Genomic DNA, 25,023 nt, shown 5'->3' on the forward strand with positions numbered 1-25,023 from the left:
GCTGTATGAAAAACATGTTCATTTCTCTAGTGATCAGACATGTGCTACAGAACAGACTTGACTCTGTTTGTGGAGACTGCATGTGACCGCCGATCCTGACCGGGAGCTGCATTTATGTCACCCCTACCCCACCCCCGCCCCCCAGCTGTCATCAACCTGAGGATGCAAGTGGATCTTTACCCAAATTCAAGTTAAGTTTGGATTCTCGGGTGTGATTTCCAGAGTGTGAGACATTCCTGAGGAAATTGTTCCTTTCTCAGCACCCCTTATCCCCCCATCATTTAATCCCCTGTACCTTCAAAGCAGGCTTCTCCCAGCAGGCACCAGAAGAAAATAAATCCCTTTGCATCAGAGACAGTCACCTGTTTAATAACGTTCATCCTTCCTTGTTCTTAAGGCAAAAATTCAGGTTTGTGTTTGACCACTGCACCCAAGTGCACAGCTTCTCAGACTTTTTTTAATATTTATTTTTATTTATTTATTTATTTATTTTGGCTGTGTCGGGTCTCAGTTGTGGTACGCAGGATCTTTCGTTGCTGCGCGCAGGCTTCTCTCTAGTTGTGGCATGGGGGCTCCAGATCGCGTGGGCTCTGTAGTCTGTGGCAGGCGGGCTTAGTTGCCCCTCGGCATGTGGAATCTTAGTTACCACTAGAGATTGAACCCATGTCGCCTGCATTGGAAGGCGGATTCTCAACCACTGGACCACCAGGGAAGTCCCTAGACTTTTGTTTTTTTTAATTCGTAAGAATACCACAAAAAGCAACAGTCATGGAATACAAGGGGGTTCTGGGGGGTTCCCAGCGTTCTGCTCCTGGCCCTGGGTGCTGGTCACACAAGTGTGTACGTTTTGTGAGAATTCACCAAGCTGTACACGTCTCCATATGAATGATATACTCCAAGCCTTAGCTTCTTCACTTGTAAAATGGGGTTATAAATCTCTATTCCATAGGCTTGCTGTTTATCAAAAGCGTTGTTTCTTGTTGATTAAAAGAATGTCAAGTGCCCTGCGCATGAGAACGTTCAGTAAAGGTCACCTCCCCTTTTCCCCTTGTCACAATCTTATTCTGGGGACTAGGGTGCTATCCCCAGAAGGATAGAGGTTGCCTCCCTCCCCTGACACCTTCCCTCCCCTTCACTTACCTTCATGCCAAAGGTAAATATGGTAATGACGATTTTGAAGATCAGCGCCAGGGCCAGCTGCCACATGGCCGTGTAAACCCCGACCCCGGCCGGGCGGTCGGGGATGTCGTCCACGGGTCGCGTCATGTTGGGGTCATTTATGTAGTCACAGAGCTGGGAGGACTCGAGGGCCCCGCAGTCATTGAAGAGCTCGGATATGAGCTCGCTCGTGCTGCGGCGCGTGTAGGGGTTGGGGTAGGCGACGATGGCAGTGATGGCGGTCACCGCAATGACCTCCAGCACCGGGTACTTCCCCAGCTTGGTGGTTTTGCGCCTCCTGCACCAGGCGATGTTGCAGCGGATGAAGAGGGTTCCCCACAAGCCCCCGAAGACCCCAAGCAGGATGAAGGGGAAGAGCTCGGCCATGTACCAGGGCGTGTGATACTCCACGTAGAAGAGGACGAGGCGGCTGTTCCCAAAGGGATTGATGGATCGTAGCGTGAAGGCTGCCACCAGGGCCGCAAAAAAGGACCGCCACAAGGTCTTTAAGGGAAAGTAGTAGCTGACCTGCGACCAACGAACAGGTGGAAAATCAGAGACTGGCGGAAGAAAGAGCTGCCCAGAGCCCCAGCCCCTGATCAGCAGCCACCTGCTGGCATAGGCCACAAAGTCACACTCAAGACCAAAGATGGGCACTTCCTCAACCTAGGTGTGAGTATGGCCCAAATGCACTAACAAAGATATTTAAAGGACTCTATGTCTAAAATTGGAACGGATACTAGTCAAGGTGTGTTTGAGCTATTTTTTAAGAGAAATGAGAACACTTCATCATAATTCTGTTTATGGCACAGAGACCCTCCTAAAAGAAAAGAAACCTCTGATTTGATTCTCCAGACAACAGATCATGGGTTGAAACCCCTGGCCCAGCAAACGTATCTGGAGGGCACATGAGTTAAGAACGGTTTGTACATTTTTAAATGGGTGGGGGAAGAGAGAATTATTTTGTGACATGTGAAATATTCAAAAGAACAAGACTTAGTGACAAGTGGTAATGATATAAAATCCAAACTTCAGCATCCATAGGGAAGGTCTTGTTGGAAGGCAGCCATGCCACGCACGCGCGTGTTGTCTGCGGCGCCTTCCACGCTACAAGGGCAGAGCCCAGTGGTTGCGACCGAGCCCTGAGACCCACAAAGCCTAAAATATTTGCTACCTGGCCCTTTACAGACAACGTGGGCCAACTGCTGGACTAGATCCATTTGCGTTGCAAAACATAAAAATGCTTCATTGTGTTGTTTATGAAAACGAGAGAGGAGACTGCAAATCTCCCCCAGAAATCACACTGGCAAGTTTTCAACAGGACTCGAAAACACGTATTTCATGGCGAACACTGCGGCTCCTTAATGAGCTGCAGGAATCTCTCAATCCTCCTTCGCATCTAGTCCTCAGAGGGCTAGAGAGGGAAGCCTCCTGCCGCCCCGACCCCCCATGTGTTCCTCGGCGCTCAGAACCACGGGGCCCTCCAGAACCCACGCTCACCTCTTCCAGACTGAAAAGCACACCCCCGATCGGAGCACCAAAGGCGACAGAGACCCCAGCAGCGGCCGCAGCTGACAGCACCTGCGAAGCAAAGAGCTCCCCGTCAGCCCGAGGCCTTTCCAGCAAATCAGCGGGTACTGGTGAGCCCGGAGAGGGTGGGAGGGCGCTTCATCCTGCACCTGCTCACCTCGCGCCTCTTGCCCTCGTTCTTGCTGTACTTGGAGAAGAGGCTGCTGAAGAAGTTGCCACAGCAGCATGCCACGTGCACCAGCGGCCCTTCCTTGCCAAGGCTCAGGCCCGAGGACACCACCAGCACCAGGGTGACAGTCTTGATCAGCAGGGTCCACTTGCCCAAGTAGCCCCTGATGATGAAGCCACTCAAGATGGTCTTTATCTGAAACACAGGATGGAGAACGATAGGGAGTGAGCCGCTTCAGCGCCACGGCTAGGAAAGTAACCTCTCCCTCCTCTGAGAAGCATCTTTCAAACTGAGATTCACTAAATCATATGGAGGACAGGCTGCTTTAGTTGTTAATTTAGCTATAATTTTATATTGAGAATTTATATTAACGCCTAATTTTATATATTAATGGAACCCTGAAACAATTTCAATGCATAGTAAATCTTAATAATTCCGAGAGTAATGAGAGATCATAACGAGGACTGAGTAAGTAATTATCAGAGTCTCATTTTATTTATGGCATTTATCCTGTGCATTTTACCCTCTGTTGTGTTGAAAATTGATTTTAACTGTTCTGTATCTATTGATTTTAACTGTTAATTTTTCACTACTGAAAGATGGCCAAGATAAGGGGACATCTGGCTGGCTATGTGACAAAGCAAATACAACAAAATATCAATTGAACTTTAGATCAGGGCCGGCAAACTATGGCCCATGGGCCAAATCCAGCCCACAGCCTGTTGTGTATGACACACGAGCTAAGAGGGCTTTTAATGTTTTTAAATGTAATATGTAAACAAGACTACCGGTCTTTTAGTGAGAATAGTTCCTCAATTTTGCCTCTTGACTCACAAAGCCCAAAATATTGACTCTCTGCCCTTTATCGGAAAAGTCTGCCAACCCCTGATGCAGGCCAGGGGTATATGGGTGCTCAATTATTTCGACTTTCCTGTATGTTTGAAAATATTCTTAATACAATATTGGAAAAAGAAGATGCTCAACATTCTAATAACGCACCTCTGGGGGATGTAAGGGTATCTGGATCCACGGCAACCCCTTCCCTTCCGTTGAATCTTGCCCCCTGGTACTGAAAAGTACTTTGACTACAGGTGGAGCTGCCTCGTGCTCCACTTTCAGACCTGCAACTGTTTTGTAAATGCCAAATAATGGCTTTCTCCCTAAATGTGCACGTGAATTTGCATAACGCTTTTAGAATTCAACGGGGTGCCAATCTCAGTGATTAACTTCATCTACTGGAGTCCTCTTCCCCCAAAACAGGGTTCTTCTGGACACGGAAGCATCACCAATGGGTAAGAAACATTTTACCTTCAACCTCTCCTGCGACTGGCTGAAATGGAGTGAATGTTTACTGCCCAGCTAGCAATTTACAAGCCTGTAATCAGAGATTTATTAGACAGTGAGTGAGTCAGCTAATGAAATTCTTGGTCAGTATCCGTTTTCCCATTGTATAATACATAATGGGACAGTCTCAGCTCTTGTCACCGTCAGGATGTTTACATAACGTCAAAGAGCCTCCTAGTGGGCGCCAAGAAATCAGTTTCTCAAATAGCTATTACTGTCCTCCACCGGCGCTCTGTGGCATCACCTGGAGAATTAGGCACCAGTGAGGACGAGTTATCCCCCCACCCCGAGATCTGATGTAACTCGTCTGAGGTGTATCCTGGGCATAGGAGGTTTACAGCCTCCCCAGGTGATTCTAAAATGCAGTCCAGTAGAGAAGCACTGCTCTCGTCCTGAGAAGAGCAGTACAGGTATTCCTAATTACTCAATATTTAAGGGAGGTCCTGAAACACTCTTTGGCATCATGTCACCTGTGATGATTTGGAGAGGGTCGTGAAGTGAACTAATCCTAGCAATTTTACAGGGGTGTGACTGGACCATTTCCATCTCAGGAATTCTTGATAGAGATCTGTTTCTTAATTCAAGGAGGAAGACCAACAGTGAGTGAGCGTGTGGGCATCCGTTCTAAAGAACTCACTAAGATCCTTCCTAGAGAACACGAGTGAGGTCTTCCAGCTCTACAATCAGATGGTATTTCTTGAACTAGCCTTTAACTAAAGGCAGACAAACTAGCGGTGGTTAAACTGGTCTTTAACTAGTGCTAGTGGGCCTATTTGAGCCTGTGCTCTGGGGATCTCAGATCCCTTTATTTAAGGGACGTTTTAGTATGCCTGCCACAATCCTGCCCTTTTGTGTTGCCTAGAATAAAATTATCTATAATTTTTTGTCAGTTAGTTAATGTGGATTTGGACCCCAGGGTACAGTTGAAGAGCGTAATACCATTTAGAAAATTACAAGCATCTAAATTACCTGAGCCTTTGCCAGCCATGACATGTGGTGAATTGAACAATGTAAGAGGTATTTTGTAATTCTCTAAAATGACTTTATAAAATTGTCATGATCAAATTAGGGACTAAAGAAGGCAAATTCATTCCCAGTAGATGCCAAAATCCAATCGCTTGCTTTAATTTGGATCAACAGAGACTGAGTCAAGCAGGGCTTTAGGGCGATGTATTGCAGCACATTTGTGACTTGATGGTGGTAACTTTAAAACCTCTCTGGCAAATAAATATTTGTGAGAGAGTTCACATTGTATAGAACTGAAACATCAACTCAAAGTAAGTTCTAGGGGGGCATGATTACTTTTTTTTTTCTTTATTTTATTTATTTGGCTGCGTTGGGTCTTCGTTGCTGCGTGCGGGCTTTCTCTAGTTGCGGCAAGCGGGGGTTACTCTTTGTTGCGGTGCGCGGGCTTCTCATTGCTGTGGCTTCTCTTGTTGCGGAGCATGGGTTCTAGGCGCATGGGCTTCAGTAGTTGTGGCACGCGGGCTCACTAGTTGTGGCTCGCGGGCTCTAGAGCACAGGCTCAGTAGTTGTGGTGCACGGGCTTAGCTGCTCCGCGGCATGTGGGATCTTCCCGGACCAGGGCTCGAACCCGTGTACCCTGCATTGGCAGGTAGATTCTTAACCACTGCACCAGCAGGCAAGTCCCTAGGAGGACATGATTTCTTATACGGTCCACAGTGGTTCTATGAATGAAGCAGATAGTAGTAGAGTCATCCTTGCCCAGTTCGCTCTAAGTTCTGAAGCCCAAGAACTAGTGTGCACTTTTAAATGTGCTTTGTAGAGCTAATACAAGAGCATTTATTACACAGAAAAGAAATGGTCTCTAAATTTGTATTTTTTTTAATGTTTCAAAGGAGTTTTTGACACTGGCTGGGACCTGGGACCCTTTGCTGCAGTGCTGCAATGCTTGCACCTGGACAAACACCTAGCAACAAAATACAAAGAAAGTATAAGGGACTAAAAGTAACTGCATGCATGCCCAGTTGGGGCAAATTCTGGACAACAAGGTACAAAGAGACCAAAAAGCCCCACTGCCACTTCTGAAGAGCCGGGAGCAAAAGCAGGGCACTGCGCATGCCCCCTGCACTCAACACCACCAAAGGGGTGGGCAGACCCCCTAAGCCTCCCCTCCGGCCGGACCCCTGGACACACCCCTCCCCTCACCGCATATCAGGAACCAGCTCGCCCTGCCCCCCAGCAAGTAGGCCAGCAAGGGCACCTGTACTTGTTCTCCCTCCCCGCCTGCTGCAGCTCGGGCCCCAATAAAGCCTTGCCTAAATTTCTTGCCTGGCCTCTGATCACTTTCTATTGATTAAGGAGGTCAAGAACCCTGGTCAGTAACACTGTCATCCAAAGTAATCTAAATGTTTCAGAAGCAAACATTATAAAGGATGAGTGATTTTTTTTTTTTTTTTTTTGCAGTACGCAGGCCTCTCACTGCTGTGGCCTCTCCCATTGTGGAGCACAGGCTCCGGACGCGCAGGCTCAGCAGCCATGGCTCACGGGCCCAGCTGCTCCCCGGCATGTGGGATCTTCCCGGACCGGGACACGAACCCGCGTCCCCTGCATCGGCAGGCGGACTCTCAACCACTGCGCCACCAGGGAAGCCCGGATGAGTGATTTTTAAACTGTTCAGAAGTGCACTGCATTCAAAGTTTGTTCCGACACTGCCGATCACCTCCTACGATGGGAAGTTTATTTTCTAAAGATCTCATTTAGTATCTTTCCTGAAGTGAAGAATAGCCCTGTATCTCAAACGGAGTAGAGCTGTTTGCATGGTCCGTTGGGTTTTAACTGGAAGGACATCCTTTATATCCAGGAACTACTTATTTGCACTTACTTTTCACTCTGCCCCTCTCCTCCAAGAACTGGGGTAGGTATTGCACCCTTAGGTTAGGAATTTCAAGCTCTACTATAATAATAGGGAAAATTTTCTACTACTGAGTCATAATAACCAAAGCTTAATTATGAAATCTCCATTGGGCTCCTGGTACTTGAAAAGATTATTGTGAACTCTTTTATAAATAGAGACATGAACCTGTTACATATTATATACGGCTGAAAGCATGTTCATGTACCCACTACCAAGTTTAGGACAGAAGAGCAGGTACCTTTGAAAGCCCTGTTTGCTTCCTCAGTGGAACCTTCCTCCTCCCGCCTCCAATCATTCCCTTGCCTTTCTTTATAGCTTTAGCACATATGTATATCACTATACAGTATGCTTGTTTCATTTTGGCTGTTTTAGGGACTCTACATAAATAGATTCATACTTTATTTAGATATTCTTCTGCAACTTACTTTTTTCACTTGATACCGCTTTTATGAGTTTTATCCATGTCAGTGTGTTCCTTGTGCTTTGTCACATGGGAAACAATGCTCAACTCAGTAGTTTATTCCTTTTGAGTTCAGCTGTCACAAATAAAGATGCCCGCTTTGGACGAAGACCAGGTCCGGCCAGCCCCTCCCAGATAGAGTTCCCTGTCTGTCTAAGAGCTGAGCCACGCACCTCTGGTTCTTGGAAGGGGAAGATGGGATTGCCCCCACATCTTTTATTGCTGCTTTAAATTCCCCACCAGTTCCCCACTGGCCATCTCCTTATTTTGATAGGCGGCTGGAGTCCAAAAGCGCGTGCTGTTGGGCATTGCGATCAGAAACCGAGATGCCAACAGTCATCTGTTCTTTTTAGTGTCCCGGGTGCCTTCGGTCTTCGATATCCAATAAAACGCAGTCAGTTCTGCCTGAACACTTGTTTGGAAAACCCAAATTTGTTCCAGTGTGATTCATGCAGTCAGGGCAGAACTTGAGCATAATGCCAATTTCGCATCTGTTTCTGCACAATTTCATCTGGGAGAAACACAAGGCGGAAAACTGCAGCTGCGAATCGAGCCGTGCAGGGCTACACAAAATGCACACAGGCACACGCCTCAGACGACTCCCAGCTCACGCATGCACTAGGGGAGTATTCACACATTTCTTAACCATTTAACGTGTGTCTAACTCTGCTACTGCTTTTATGAGGTTCCCGTCTTTTTCATGTGTCACCAGTGAAGTTTCTGAGTGCTGTGCCCCTCGCCCCATCTTCCCCACAAGCTCTGTGGTTTTGATGATGCAGTTTTGTGATTTTTAGGAATGCATATGGTGCCTTAGAGCAGCAGTGGCTGTACCGAGGAAACAGGATGGTATTGCAGCTTATTTTTCAGGCTCCTGCAGCAACACGCTCATATAAACCATCCAAAGTTCAGCATGAAATAGTCTTTTTTTTTTTTAATCTTTTCCTGGATCAAGACAATGTTGAGCTTTCCTTTCGATGATCCTTTAATTACCCCAGCCCTTTGCATGAACTGCCCAGACCAGCGGCGGTGCTGGCGACACCACCAAAGAGTGTGGGTGCACTGCCATGACCGCTCACATCTTTATCAACTCGGCATCTCCACCGTCTATGGGCGCTGCTGAAGCACCGACTTGAAGGAGAATGGAACAGCAATGATTAGAATGATCATCTAAGTGCTTTTAAAATGATTTCTGGCTAAAAGTTTTACTATGTGGGCTTTTCGGGAATTTGCTCAAGCATCGTTATTCTAACCCAGCAGATCTCCTTGGTTTGAAGTTTGGTCTTGGGCATTCCTCCTGGTCGATGAGGTCACTTCCCTCATACTCTGGTTACAAGAAAGTGCTGAAAAATATTTATAAGAACTCTAAACTCACAAGGGTGCATTCACGGCGCATGTACTGAACGTGGAATTCATTTTTTAAAGATTGCTATTACCCTGTCACCAGAAAAGCAAAACGTGGCGAGGGAGTTTACTCATCAGTAAGCTTTCTGAGCAGTAAACCTCCACCGTTGTCCTCTTTCACGTTCCATCATAGACGCACTTATGAGTTACTAGAGTGCCACGTTTGTGTGTGTGGTTGATGGACTCTGACTCCACAGGCTTTAAGAGTTATGCCTCGTTTGTAAAGACAAGAATTTAAGCAGCTGAGAAGCAACAGAGCATAAAGCCAGACAGCCGGATTCGACTCCCAGCTCACCGGCTTAGTGACCTTGGGCAAGTTACTTAACCTCTCTGTGCTTCAGTTTCCCCAACCGTCAAATGAAGAATAACAGTACCTACCTCATAGGCTCCCTGTGAGGACTAAATGAGTGAACAGATGTCCAATGCTTGGAACCGTGCTTAGCACAGAAGTACCACGTAAACATTTGCTATTCTTATTATTGGCACAAAAGAAATTCATTCAGCCCCCACTCACCTCGGGTATACCAGAGCCACAGGCGTATGGTGCAAATACTCGTACCAGGGAGACGGCCAAAAACGCAAACAGCAACGCCCACAGGATGTACATTAGGTAATTCAAAATGTAAGCGCTGGCACCCTAAACAAGACACAGAACAAGAAAGAACACGTGAGCCACCGCAGAACCGAGCGACGCACCTGCCCCTCCGCCAGGCAGCTTCTCTCCGGGTCCTGTGTCAGCGAAGAGGCAGGGTTGGCTTTATCAGCTGCTGCTATTGCTACAGTCGGTTCACACACACAGCGCTGGCTGCTTCTCCGGGAGCTGTGTACACACACCTTCTACCAGGTGAGATCTCAGCAGTCATAGAAACTGTGAATGAGGTTTGGTTTTAATGGCTCCGGGCCCTCAAGTTAATGAAAGGTGTAAGAGAAAATTCTGCCTTCGAGCCCCGGGAAGGTTTGTTTGGTCTCGTGTATGGTGGATCAGCCTCTTTGCTTTCATGAAGGCCACATCCGTGCCGCAGCACGCAGCTGCCCTGCCAATGAGGAAGTGTGGGAACTGCATTTCAGAATATTGCTACCCAGATGTGGTCCCTGGACCTGGGCGTGGGCTGGAAATGCAGAGTCTCAGGCCCCGCCCCAATAGTTCAAATTATCTGATGTGTGGGGAACATTTTCTGAACCAAACACACAGTCTGAGGTCTCTGAGGCTGAGGACCTGGTCTGTGGGCAGAGACCACAATTCTCCAGGCCTCAGCTTCTTGCCACCATCTGGATGCCGCACGTGATGGAGAGGGAAAGTGAGGGCACCTACAAGCCAGGCTGTGGGCACGGCTACACGTGTGCCTGTAAAATGCAAAAACATGCTCCACGAGATGGCTCTAGCCTTAACAATCACAGATATTCACACCCTATGTGGTGAGAAATCAGACAGAGAAATACATTTCACCTAGTGAAAAATGGACTTTTTTGAGACTAAAAATAACGTCTCACCCTTACTAACAGTAATTCTTTGAATCAAAGTATAAATCTTAGAAATGGCTGAAAAGCTAGACGGCCATATTTCCCCCCAAAATAGGAGAGAAGAAATCAAACATGGCGCCCAGCCAATTCTGCCTGCCCACCTCCATCAACTCAAGTAGAGAATTTATTTTTGTATTTTTGGAAGTAATGGAGAGCACTGAGAATGTGTGAGATTTCAAGATCCCGGTCTACTTCTGAGATTTGAAGGAATTAATTTTCAACTCCACTGAGAAAGAGGTTTAGCAAATGGCAAAGTGCATTCCAAATGTCTTCAGCTGCATTAAGTCAATCGGGCAAGAGAGCGGGAGAGGGAAGAGGAGAATAAAGGGATCACATCTATCTTCCAAGAACACTTCTAGCTTGAATGGTCCTCACATTGCCCCTAATGTGAATCGTTCCAACCTAACTCCCCCTCACCTGGGCTTCTGATCTGTCGATGACCCACAGTCATTGTGGTAACCACTGAATTCGGTTAGAAACTAACCCTTTTCCCCAGCTAAGATGTGTATGTGGATCTGAAGCTTGGAGTGCCATGAAGGCAAGCAACAGGTCTGTGCTTCACTGCTACATCCCCTGGGCCTGGGATATTCCCATCACAGAAGGCCCACAAACATCCTCTGTAACGTGCTCCTAAGATGCACTGGAAGATGGTAACTTAATCCACAATGAGCCAGCACTTCACACCTGTTAGGAGGGCTATAATCCAAACCAGATAACAACTGGGGTCGGTGAGGATGTGGGGAAACTGGAACCCACATACACTGCTGCTGGAGTCTCAAGTGGTGCAGCCACTCTGGAAGAGAGTCTGGCAGCTCCTCAAAAGGTTAAATATAGAGTTGCCATGTGACCCAGCAATTCCCCTCCTAGGTATCTACCCAAAAGAAATGAAAACATATGTCCACACAAAAACCTGTAGACAAACGTTCAAAGCAAAATCATTCATAATAGCCCAAAAGTGGAAGCAACCCATGTTACTCAGCTGATGAGTGGAGAAATGAAATGTGCTCTATCCAGACAATGGAATGTTATTTGGCCATGAAAAGGAATAAAGTACCAATCTATGGTATGACACGAACGAATCTGGAAGACATTACGCTAAGTGAATGAAGCCAGACACAAAAGTCCACAGGGGCTTCCCTGGTGGCGCAGTGGTTGAGAGTCCACCTGCCGATATAGGGGATGTGGGTTTGTGCCCCGGTCCAGGAAGATCCCACATGCCGCGGAGCGGCTGGGCCCGTGAGCCATGGCCGCTGAGCCTGCGCGTCCGGAGCCTGTACTCCCCAACGGGAGAGGCCACAACAGTGAGAGGCCCACGTACAGCAAAAAAAAAAAAAGTCCACGGACTGTATGATTCCATTTACATGAAATGTCCAGAACAGGGAAATCTGCAGACACAAGAAAGTAGATTCGTGGTTGCCTAGGACTGGCAGACTTGGGGGGAAATGGGGAGTGACTGCCGTTCCGTACAAGGATTCTTTGGGGGCGATGAAAATGTTCTAGACATTCACAGAAAGACAGACAAGATGAAAAGGCAGAGGGCTATGTACCAGATGAAGGAACAAAATAAAACCCCAGAAAAACAACTAAATGAAGTGGAGATAGGCAACCTTCCAGAAAAAGAATTCAGAATAATGATAGTGAAGATGATCCAGGACTTTGGAAAAAGAATGGAGGCAAAGATCGAGAAGATGCAAGAAATGTTTAACAAAGACCTAGAAGCATTAAAGAACAAACAGAGATGAACAATACAATAACTAAAATGAAAAATACACTAGAGGGAATCAATAGCAGAATAACTGAGGCCGGAGAACAGATAAGTGACCTGGAAGACAGAATGGTGGAATTCACTGCTGCAGAACAGAATAAAGAAAAAAGAATGAAAAGAAATGAAGACAGCCTAAGAAACATCTGGGACAACATTAAAGGCAACAACATTCGCATTATAGGGGACCTAGAAGGAGAAGAGAGAGAGAAAGGACCAGAGAAAATATATGAAGAGATTATAGTTGAAACTTCCCTAACATGGTAAAGGAAATAGCCACCCAAGTCCAGGAAGCGCACCGCGTCCCATATAGGATAAACCCAAGCAGAAACACGCCAAGACACATAGTAATCAAATTGGCAAAAATTAAACACAAAGAAAAATTATTGAAAGCAGTAAGGGAAAAAGGAAAAATAACATACAAGGGAACTCCCATAAGGTTAACAGCTGATTTCTCAGCAGAAACTCTACAAGCCAGAAGGAAGTGGCATGATAAAGTGACGAAAGGGAAGAACCTACAACCAAGATTACTCTACCCAGCAAGGATCTCATTCAAATTCAACAGAGAAATTAAAAGCCTTACAGACAAGCAAAAGCTAACAGGATTCAGCACCACCAAACCATCTACAAAAAATGCTAAAGAAACTTCTCTAAGTCGGAAACAGAAGAGAAGAAAAGGACCTATGAAAACAAACCAAAACAGTTAAGAAAATGGTAATAGGAACATATATATCAATAATTACCTTAAATTTGAATGGATTAAATGCTTCAACCAAAAGACACAGGCTTGCAGAATGGATACAAAAACAAGACCCATATATTTGCTGTCTACAAGAGACCCACTTCAGACCTAGACTGAAAGTGAGGGGATGGAAAAAGATATTCCATGCCAATGGAAATCAAAAGAAAGCTGGAGTAGGAATACTCATATCAGATAAAATAGACTTTAAAATAAAGAAGGTTACAAGAGACAAGGAAGGACACTACATAATGATCAAGGGATCAATCCAAGAAGAAGATATAACAATTATAAATATATATGCACCCAACACAGGAGCACCTCAATATATAAGGCAACTGCTAACAGCTATAAAAGAGGAAATCGACAGGAACACAATAATAGTGGGGGACTTTAACACCTCACTCACACCAATGGAGATCATCCAGACTGAAAATTAATAAGGAAACAGAAGCTTTAAATGACACAATAGACCAGATAGATTTAATTGATATTTATAGGACAGCAGATTACATCCAAAAACAGCAGATTACACTTTCTTCTCAAGTGCGCACGGAACATTCTCCAGGATAGGTCACATCTTGGGTCACAAATCAAGCTTCAGTAAATTTAAGAAAACTGAAATCATATCAAGCATCTTTTCTGACCACAAGGCTATGAGATTAGAAATGAATTACAGGGAAAAAAACGTAAAAAACACAAACACATGGAGGCTAAACAAGACGTTACTAAATAACCAAGAGATCACTGAAGAAATCAAAGAGGAAATAAAAAAATACCTAGAGACAAATGACAATGAAAACACGATGATCCAAAACCTATGGGATGCAGCAAAAGAAGTTCTAAGAGGGAAGTTTATAGCTATACAAGCCTACCTCAAGAAACAAGAAAAATCTCAAATAAACAATTTAACCTCAGCTAAAGGAACCAGAGAAAGAAGAACAAACAAAACCCAAAGTTAGAAGAAGGAAAGAAATCATAAAGATCAGAGCAGAAATAAATGAAATAGAAACAAAGAAAACAACAGCAAAGATCAATAAAACTAAAAGCTGGTTCTTTGAGAAGATAAACAAAATTGATAAACCATTAGCCAGACTCATCAAGAAAAAGAGGGAGAGGACTCAAATCAATAAATTTAGAAATGAAAAAGGAGAAGTTACAACAGACACCGCAGAAATACAAAGCATCCTAAGAGACTACTAAAAGCAACTCTATGCCAAAAAAATGGAAAACCTGAAAGAAATGGACAAATTCTTAGAAAGGTATAACCTTCCAAGACTGAACCAGGAAGAAACAGAAAATACGAACAGACCAATCACAAGTAATGACATTGAAACTGTGATTAAAAATCTTCCAACAAGACCTTCCCTGGTGGCGCAATGGTTGAGAGTCCACCTGCCGATGCAGGGGACATGGGTTCGTGCCCCGGTCCGGGAAGATCCCACATGCCGCGGAGTGGCTGGGCCCGTAGGCCGTGGCTGCTGAGCCTGCGCGTCCGGAGCCTGTGCTCCGCAACGGGAGAGGCCGCGACAGTGAGAGGCCCGCGTACCGCAAAAAAAAAAAAGAAAAAAAAATCTTCCAACAAACAAAAGTCCAGGACCAGATGGCTTCACAGGTGAATTCTGTCAAACACTTAGAGAAGAGCTAACACCCATCCTTCTCAAACTCTTCCAAAAAATTGCAGAGGAAGGAACACTCCCAAACTCATTCTATGAGGCCACCATCACCCTGATACCAAAACCAGACAAAGATACTACAAAAAAAGAAAATTAGAGGCCAATATCACTGATGAATATAGATACAAAAATCGTCAACAAAATACTAGCAAACAGAATCCAACAACACATTAAAAGGATCATACACCATGATCAAGTGGGAGTTATCCCAGGGATGCAAGGATTCTTCAACATATGCAAATCAATCAATGTGATACACCACATTAACAAATTGAAGAATAAAAACCATATGATCATCTCAATAGATGCAGAAAAAGCTTTTGACAAAATTCAACGCCCATTTATGATAAAACTCTCCAGAAAGTGGGCATAGAGGGAACCTACCTCAACATAATAAAGGCCATACACAACAAACCCACAGCAAACATCATTCTCAATGGTGAAACACTGAAAGCATTTCCTCTAAGATCAGGAACGAGACAAGGATGTCCACTCTCACCACTATTATTCAACATAGTTTTGGAAGTCCTAGCCACGGCAATCAGAGAAGAAAAAGAAATAAAAGGAATACAAATTGGAAAAGAAGAAGTAAAACTGTCACTGTTTGCAGATGACACGATATTATACATAGAGAATCCTAAAAATGCCACCAGAAAACTACTAGAGCTAATCAATGAATTTGGTAAAGTTGCAGGATACAAAATTAATGCACAGAAATCTCTTGCATTCCTATACACTAATGATGAAAAATCTGAAAGATAAATTAAGGAAACACTCCCATTTACCACTGCAACAAAAAGAATAAAATACCTAGGAATAAACCTTCCTAGGGAGACAAAAGACCTGTATGCAGGAAACTATAAGACACTGATGAAAGAAATTAAAGATACCAACAGATGGAGAGATATACCATGTTCTTGGATTGGAAGAATCAATACTGTGAACATGACTGTACTATCCAAAGCAATCTACAGATTCAATGCAATCCCTATCAAACTACCAATGGCATTTTTTATGGAACTAGAACAAATCATCTTAAAATTTGTACGGAGACACAAAAGACCCCGAATAGCCAAAGCAGTCTTGAGGGAAAAAAACGGAGCTGGAGGAATCAGACTCCCTGACTTCAGACTATGCTACACTAATCAAGACAATATGGTACTGGCACAAAAACAGAAACATAGATCAATGGAACAAGATAGAAAGCCCAGAGGTAAACCCGTGCACCTATGGTCAACTAATCTATGACAAAGGAGGCAAGGATATGCAATGGAGAAAAGACAATCTCTTCAATAAGTGGTGCTGGGAAAACTGGACAGCTACATGTAAAAGAATGAAATTAGAACACTCCCTAACACCATACACAAAAATAAACTCAAAATGGATTACAGACCTAAATGTAAGAGTGGACACTATAAAACTCTTAGAGGAAAACATAGGAAGAACACTCTTTGACATAAATCACAGTAAGATCTTTTTTGATCCACCTCCTAGAGTAATGGAAATAAAAACAAAAATAAACAAATGGGACCTAATGAAACTTAAAAGCTTTTGCACAGCAAAGGAAACGAGACAAAAAGACAACCCTCAGAATGGGAGAAAATATTTGCAAACGAATCAATGGACAAAGGATTAATCTCCAAAATATATAAACAGCTCATGCAGCTCAATATTAAAGAAACAAACAACCCAATCCAAAAATGGGCAGAAGACCTAAATAGACATTTCTCCAAAGAAGACATACAGGTGGCCAAGAAGCACATGAAAAGCTGCTCAACATCACTAATTATTAGAGAAATGCAAATCAAAACTACAATGAGGTATCACATCACACCAGTTAGAATGGGCATCATCAGAAAATCTACAAACAACAAATGCTGGAGAGGGTGTGGAGAAAAGGGAACCCTGTTGCACTGTTGGTGGGAATGTAAATTGATACAGCCAGTATGGAGAACAGTATGGAGGTTCCTTAAAAAACTAAAAATAGAATTACCATATGATCCAGCAATCCAACTACTAGGCATATACCCAGAGAAAATAATAATGCAAAAAGACACATGCACCCCAATGTTCATTGCAGCACTATTTACAACAGCCAGGTCATGGAAGCAACCTAAATGCCCACTGACAGAGGAATAGATAAAGAAGTTGTGGTACATATATACAATGCAATATTACTCAGCCATAAAAAGGAACGAAATTGAATCATTTGTTGAGACGTGGATGGATCTAGAGACTGTCATACAGAGTGAAGTAAGTCAGAAAGAGAAATACAAATATCGTATATTAACGCATGTATGTGGAACCTAGAACAATGGTACAGATGAACCGGTTTGCAGGGCAGAAGTTGAGACACAGATGTAGAGGACAAACGTATGGACATCAGGGGGTAAAACCGCAGTGGGGTGGGGATGGTGGTGTGCTGAATTGGGCGATTGGGATTGACATGTATACACTGATGTCTATAAAACTGATGACTAATAGGAACCTGTTGTATAAAAAGAAAAAAACAACTAATACTAAACTTTCTTTGGGTTATTTGTATGGAAATATGTTAATATAAATGTTTCAGACATTACATGAAATTCCTAAAAATCTTATATGTTCTGGTATAATGTTATAAGTCATAATTCTAGTTATTACTTTAAAATGTATATCTCAGAAATAACTAAGTTTCCTTGTCAATTGCATTATTATGAACTTTCATCAAATCTTTAACTGTGGTCATTTTTAAGTCTTTTGTCATTTACAGACAGTTCTGGGTGTACTCTGACGCTTTTGCAAAAATGTTCCTATAAAAGGGTTTCAGCTTCAAGGGATTCATGGAAAAGACTCTGACAAGTACAGGTTTCTGGTAACTGACTATACTGCTGAACTGAATGAATAAGCATTTTCAGAACTCTAATGGAAAACTGATGCATTCATAAAAGTGCTAACAAAAGATCAAGATGAAAATAATTACATGGGACTGAGTGAACTGATGAGGATGATTATAATTTTTGCGACTTTCTGTTTGAATGAAAAATAAATGTTAAAAATAAAGTTCTAAAATTCGATCGGGGTGATGCGGCACAACTCTGTGAATATCCTAAAAGCCACCGCATTGTACCCGTTAATGGGTACACCCCACGGAGTATGGATCATGTCTCACTAAAGCTGTTATTAAAAAACAGTAACATCTTTTCTTCTCAATCAGAAGGGATAAAAATCAACCCTATTTCTTCAGGATGATCAAGAGATCACTCTCAGTAAGAAAAATAAAGCCAAACAAAAGGCTTTAAAGAAAATACATACATCTTGCACATGAAATAGTGGGAAAGGATTTTCCAAGTGAAGTTTGAACCCTAGAGCTAGAAAAAGCCAAGTGGCAAGTGGCACTCGTAGTAGCCACGACGACGGTCAGGACAGACCCTGCAAGGTGAGAGCTCGGACGTCCCCCAACACCAGCCACGGGGCTCCCAGCCAGGACCCGCCCCTGCACCCACCTCCGACTGTTTCACCAGCAGCTCCGACCACTTCTGCCACAGGGGACACTTGTCCCTGTCCTCAAACGTGGTCTCATTGGAAGTCCAGCAGCACTGCTCGTGGCTGTACCAGAAGGCGGACAGGCAGATGCCCTCCTTCAGGTCTGTCATCCAGTCGACGGCGAGATCGATGACCCCGGCCAGGGTGCCTGGAAGAAGCAGCGAGAGCCACTCAGAAGGACGGCCGGCATGGGCCAGGGTAGCACGTGCGCCCGGAGGGCCAGGCGGAGATGCCCGTGCCCCGGGCTGCCACGCACCCAGGAACCCTCTTTCTTCAGTCTTGAGGTCACCTGAGCGAGTGGCAGGGCACCAGGTGTGGCAAAAGTGGTGCCCAGCCCAGTGAGACACAAAGGCCAATGATACGCTGTCCTCGGGGGGCTTCGATACGGTGGGAGGGAGAGACCCGCAGCACTGAGCCCACCGCAAGCCCCTGGGGCCGAGCGGCTTTCAGAACCCAGCCCTTCCGAATCTTAGAAACAGGGTACCTACACCCTATAAATCACGTAACCCCCTCAGCGGCTTCTGGGGCAGGATGCTGGGATCACACACATGAATATCCTCCAGGAAACCTGACAATTCAGACAAAATGGAGACAAAACTATTTATAACAGCCTCGTCATTGAAATAAAGTTTTCCCATCAAATGGAATCCAGCTTGAAAAATCTTACTTGTTAGAACTTTCTGGATTTTTAAAAAATTATGGATAAAGGACTGAGGAGCTACATAAGTAAATAACTACTTTAAAGGCCGATAGGAGTGGGATAAAATCGAGTGTGCAGTGGGTCAGAGAAGGCCATTTTAGGTCTCTTTCTAGAATAACCCATTCCAGTCTTTCACGAAGGCAGGGAATACTTTTGCGCTACCAAACTTTTCACACTTTTACTAGATCCTTATTACAACATCAATTCCCCGAAGGCAGCCATATGCCAGCCTCAGGCGACCTGGCCTTGCCACTCTCCTGGTTCCATCAGCAGTCGCCCACTGTTCTAGCCAGAACACCCGAATCCTCAGCAGCGCACAGGCTCTGACCACCGTTCCCACATTTCTCTCCAGGCTCCTCTCTCTCCATCACGAATCCCACACCCTGCCCACACTGTGTTCCTTGGCACACCAGGCCCTCCTCTCTGCACCACCTCAGATAGCACTGTCCTCCCCCAACCCGCCAAGCTCCTATTTATCTTCCAGATGCTGGCATTTATATCACCTCCTTCAGGAAGCCTTCCCTGATTTCCTAAGTCTGGGCTAAGTATACTTCCCAGGCACTCCCCATCACCATACCTATCACATCCTGATATGATCAGTATTTATATATATGTGTATACACACACACACACACACACACACCCCTCACATGCACACACACACACTCCAACTAGTCTATAAGGGTGGGGGGAGTCTCTTGTCTGGTTTGTGTGCCACGGTGGGGATCAAGCCAGGTGTCTAGACCCTGTGTCCCCTTTAAGTGGGCAAGGGCCATTGTATTCACGTCAGGTACATAGCTGGAACTATATATCCATGTTGAATGAATGAGAGCAACAAACGAATGAAAATCAGGAAACTCAGGTCCATCCATTCACTCAAGGGCTATTTATTGAGCACCTACGTACTACGTGCCACGTACTGTTCCACACCCTGGGGTACAGCAGTGAACAAAGCAAACTCAGGTCCCTGCCTTCGTGGAATCTCAGCTTGTACGAGAAGACACTAGATTGAATAAGTAAGTAAATGAAGGGCTCCAACAGAAGGTGGTAGGTGCTAGAGAGGAGAATACAGCACGTTCCAATGGCAGCCATTTCCTACAATGGTGCAGGAGAACAGTCGGACACGTCCTCAAAAAGTTAAACAAGGGGGTTTCCCTGGTGGCGCAGTGGTTGAGAGTCCGCCTGCCGACACAGGGGACACGGGTTTGCGCCCCGGTCCGGGAAGATCCCACATGCCTCAGAGCGGCTGGGCCCGTGAGCCATGGCCGCTGAGCCTGCGCGTCCGGAGCCTGTTCTCCACAACGGGAGAGGCCACAACAGTGAGAGGCCCGCGTATTACAAAAAAAAAAAAAAAAAAAAAGTTAAACAAGGAGTCACCACCTGACCAAACACTTCCATTCCTAGGCATCTGCCCACGAGAAATGAAAACATACACCCAACACAAGACATGTACGCAAATGTTCACAACTGCATATTCACAGAAGCCAAAGAGTGGAAACAACCCATATGCCCATCAATTGCTGAATGGAGAAACAAAATGTGGTCCACCTACAATGGCAACCAAAAGGAATGAAGCGCTGACACATGCGACAGCATGGATGAACCTTGGAAACGTTATGCTGTAAAAGAAGCCAGTCACAAAAGACCATATATTGTATGCTTCCATTTTATGAAATGTCCAGAGTAGGCAAATTTACAGAGACAGCAAGTAGATTAGCGGTTGCCCAGGACTGAGCGGAGGCTAGGGACACTGGGGCTGATAGCTAAAGGGTAGGAAGGTTCTTTTGGAGCTGATGAAAATGTTCTAAAATTGGCCTTGGTGATGTTGCAAAACTCTGTGAATACACTAAAAACCACCAAGTTGTACACTTTAACTAGGTGAACTGTATGGTATGTGAGTTATATCTCAATAAAGCTGTTACGTACACACACACACATACATACATATAGTGGGCGAGGGCGACGAGGCTCAGAGAGGGAGACGTGCTTTTAGAAAAGGTGGTCAGAGAACACCTCAAGCAGAAGATGACATTGGAACAAAAACTGCCTTGTGTGGAACAACAGCGACACCCAGTGGTGGCTCCTGGTTAACGCCCTGCAGAGGAGCCGCAGCTTGGGCGTCGGAATATAATGTCTGGGCTGCCAATACGGAGGTGACTGGCAAGATAGTGGGACCCCTGGGGCTCGCCACTGGGGAACGGGAAGGTGAATGGGGCAGTTTTCTGGCTTTTCCTTCATCCAGATCAAAAGAACACTTTCGCCACCTTCACTGCCAAGATCATCTTTTTCTTGCCTCCCTCCTATATTCATCTGCTGATGTGACCATGGGATCGCCCTTCTCCAGCAGTCCTCACCCCTGGCTGCATATTAAAATCACAGGGGAAAGGGGGCTTTACTCAATGCTAGGGTGTCATCTCCAGGGAGCTACTATTTAATTGAAGCCTGGGCAGCAGCATTTTTTTTTAATTCCCCAGGTGATTCTTCCTGAAAGAACTGATGGAAATCGGATTAACAGTGAAGCCCGATGGTCGGTATCTGACTTGTTAAAGACAGCCCGACAGGGCTCTGAGATCAGTTGATAAATCTATACTGTGTCCCACATACCGTGGAGCAAATAAGCCCTTGCGCCACAACTACAGAGCCTGCACTCTAGAGCACGTGTGCCACAATGACTGAGCCTGCATGCCACAACTACTGAAGCCCACGCACCTAGAGCCCATGCTCTGCAACAAAAGAAGCCACCGCAGTGAGAACCCCGCGCACTGCCAGAAGGAGTAGCCCCCACTCCGCACAACTAGAGAAAGCCCGTGCAGCAACGCAGACAAAAATAAATTTAAAGAGTCATGTACCACAATGTTCACTGCAGCTCTATGTACGATAGCCAGGACATGGAAGCAACCTAAGTGTCCATCAACAGATGAATGGATAAAGAAGATGTGGCACATATATACAATAGAATATTACTCAGCCATAAAAAGAAATGAAACTGAGTTATTTGTAGTGAGGTGGATGGACCTAGAGTCTGTCATACAGAGTGAAGTAAGTCAGAAAGAGAAAAACAAATATCACATATATATATGGAATCTTAAAAAAAAAAAAAAGGTTCTGATGAACCTAAGGGCCAGACAGGAATAATGACACAGACGTAGAGAATGGACTTGAAGACACGGGGAGGGGGAAGGGTAAGCTGGGATGAAGTGAGAGAGTAGCACTGACATATATACACTACCAAATTTAAAATAGATAGCTAGTGGGAAGCAGCTGCATAGCACAGGGAAATTAGCTCGGTTCTTTGTGACCACCTAGACGGGTGGGATAAGGAGGGTGGGAGGCAGACGCAAGAGGGAGGGGATATGGGGATATATGTATGCATATCACTGATTCACTTTGTTATACAGAAGAAACTAACACAACACTTTAAAGCAACTATACTCCAATAAAGATGCTAAAGAAAAAAAAAAAAAAAAAAAAAAAAAAAAAAAAAAATCTATACTGTGTGACTCCAGCAGGAAGCCAAGACATCTACTCTGATTCCTTCATTTCCCGTATTCATCCCTCCTTCCCAGGAGCCAAGAATAACACAGGGTACAGTTTTATAAATCTATTCTAAAGAAAGACATCAAAGTTCGCAGCAAACTACCCTCTCCGCCCTCTCCCCCCCACCTACCTTTAAAGGACTTCATAGAGCCTAATGAATGGGTGGCAAAACGCCATATGTCCATGAACTCGAATTCCCTCCCAGCACTGCTGCCAATATATACCGGGAGCGCCACTGGGAGGGGAAGGACAGGATGGGCGGAATGGGTGGGTAGCTGCTGTGGCCGGAAGGAGAGGACTGCCCCTTCAGCACTCTCCTGGGCCCTTTAGGACATGCCAGGCAGAGGGAGCCCCTCCCCGGCAACCAGGCCCCTCTTACCATTGTAGATGTAACGAGTGACAGGGCAGCCAGAAATCAAAGTCCTCTAATCACAAAATTTTACCCTATGCCCCGCAGGTGCTCTGCGAGTACGTACTATATTCAACCTGTATCACACAGCCATTCTCTGATCAGTCCTATAAGCAGAACTAGCGTGTTACTACAGGCAGGGGGAGTTTCTTAAGGGAATCTCTTCAGCATGATCAAATTTTTTTCTCCTTAGACATTAACCTTCACAGCCTCCTAAAAGGAAGTAAGTTTCAGGAAACAATTTCCATGGAGGGCTGTGCATTTGCTATTAAAAGGGGAGGTGTCCCCTCCAGATACTCATTCATTCATTCTGGAAACAGCAACTGCTCACAAACATGGTGTTGGGATTATAAAAATGAAGGACACGGAGTCGCTGAGGGTCAGAACAACCCATGGGCTGGAGGTACCTCCCCCGGGCCTTCCTCAGACCCTGTGGTGTCTCACGTTACTGTGAGCATCTCTCGATGTTTACAATTCATCTCAGGGCCTGCCGGTGTTAGTAAAGGCCAGTCTCATATGATGTTTTATTTTTAGAGATCAACATGTTCCCGTCCTTTCTCACCTTCTACGTGGCCAAGTACTATAGAATGTGAAATGTGTGTTTTCAATAAAATCCAGCATGGCGGTAAACCTTTCTACAGTGTGGAAAGGGCCAACCCGCCTTCTCGGTACCGCGCTCCAATGACCATACCTGGGCCTGTCCGTGCCTTGGGGTCTTTTTGCTTTACTGATGATAGATTTATGTTAAGTGTACCGTCATGTATTGTGCCCTTAGGTATTTCAAGTAACAGCCCCTTTGCCTGAAGTACAAGAGAAACACTCCACGTACCTGCCAGCAGGCCGATGAGCAGCATCACCGCCCATCCCGACCAGGCGTCCAGCAAGCTCTTGATGAACTCCCATATGGACTCCTTGCTTTTGCTGGTTATCTAGAAGCAGAAAGACATCGGAGCTGATGTGGATACACTTTCCAATTCAGGCTTCCTTCTCTGAAACTGTTTCCTCAGGAAACACGGTGATTGAGAAAACGAATATAATGAAGCAACTAGACTGCCGCTAACGTGACTCTTTCAGTTACCTAGCACAGTGGTTAAATGGGCTTTCTAGTTCACAGAGCTAGAAAGATGCCATAGTAGTCTCCAAAGAATCCAAAAAAGTTCACTTACTTAAAAAAACCTCACTAAGTGTGATGTGATCTTTGATTATTTCAAAGCCATTCTGAAGGAAGACATCACTTCGGTGTCACCGTTTTGAATACAAATCATTATTTTAGCCTAAATCGTAAGGTCTGTTCACAAAAGACCCTCTTCGACAAAGACTTCAATTCCTTCTTTCATTTTCCAGGCTACATGTTAACAACAAGAACGAACTTAATTTCTTTCTCTTCCTTCCTTCCTCCCTCCCTCCCTCCCTCTCTCCTTTCTTTCCTTCCTTCCTTCCTTTATGGCTGCGTTGGGTCTTCATTGCTGTGCACAGGCTTTCTCTAGATGTGGCGAGCAGGGGCTACTCTTCGTTGCAGTGTGCGGGCTTCTCATTGCGGTGGCTTCTCGTTGCGGAGCACAGGCTCTAGGCGTGCGGGCTTCAGTAGTTGTGGCTCGCGGGCTCTAGAGCGCAGGCTCAGTAGCTGTGGCACACGGGCTTAGTTGCTCCGTTGCATGTGGGATCTTCCCAGACCAGGGCTCAAACCCATGTCCCCTGCATTGGCAGGTGGATTCTTAACCACTGCGCCACCAGGGAAGTCCCAAGAACTTACTTTTTTTTTTTTTTTTTGCGGTACGTGGGCCTCTCACTGCTGTGGCCTCTCCCGTTGCAGAGCACAGGCTCTGGACACGCAGGCTCAGCGGCCATGGCTCACGGGCCCAGCCGTTCTGCGGCATGTGTGATCCTCCCGGACCGGGGCACGAACCCGCGTCCCCTGCATCGGCAGGCGGACCCCCAACCACTGCGCCACCAGGGAAGCCCCGAACTTTCTTTTTTTAATTGAAGTATAGTTGATTTACAATGTTAATTTCAGGTGTACAGCAAAGTGATTTAGTTATACCTATATATATATATCCTTTTTCAGATTCTTTTCCATTATAGGTTATTACAAAATATTAAATATAGTTCCCTGTGCTATACAGTAGGACCTTGTTGTTTATCTACTTTATATATAATAGTGTGTATCTGTTAGTCCGAACTCCTAATTTATCCCTCCCCCACCCTCTTTCCCCT

The 25,023-nt window shown here is 45.2% G+C and overlaps 1 protein-coding gene across 3 annotated transcripts in view; it reads right to left on the reverse strand.

Annotated features, from left to right (window-relative positions):
* Nucleotides 1-25,023, reverse strand: part of CLCN4 (chloride voltage-gated channel 4) — an 80,055-nt gene that overhangs the window by 18,969 nt on the left and 36,063 nt on the right. For all 3 annotated transcript variants that reach the window (XM_060292336.1, XM_060292335.2, XM_060292334.1), the window contains 6 exons: nt 23,639-23,738; nt 18,124-18,311; nt 9,455-9,577; nt 2,846-3,052; nt 2,659-2,739; nt 1,141-1,686 (listed from right to left, as the gene is read on the reverse strand). In XM_060292336.1, the coding sequence (XP_060148319.1) occupies nt 1,141-1,686; nt 2,659-2,739; nt 2,846-3,052; nt 9,455-9,577; nt 18,124-18,311; nt 23,639-23,738 (1,245 nt within the window). The remainder of the gene's footprint in view (nt 1-1,140; nt 1,687-2,658; nt 2,740-2,845; nt 3,053-9,454; nt 9,578-18,123; nt 18,312-23,638; nt 23,739-25,023) is intronic.

Source organism: Globicephala melas, chromosome X (genome assembly GCF_963455315.2).
Source record: "Globicephala melas chromosome X, mGloMel1.2, whole genome shotgun sequence".
NCBI lineage: Eukaryota > Metazoa > Chordata > Mammalia > Artiodactyla > Delphinidae > Globicephala > Globicephala melas.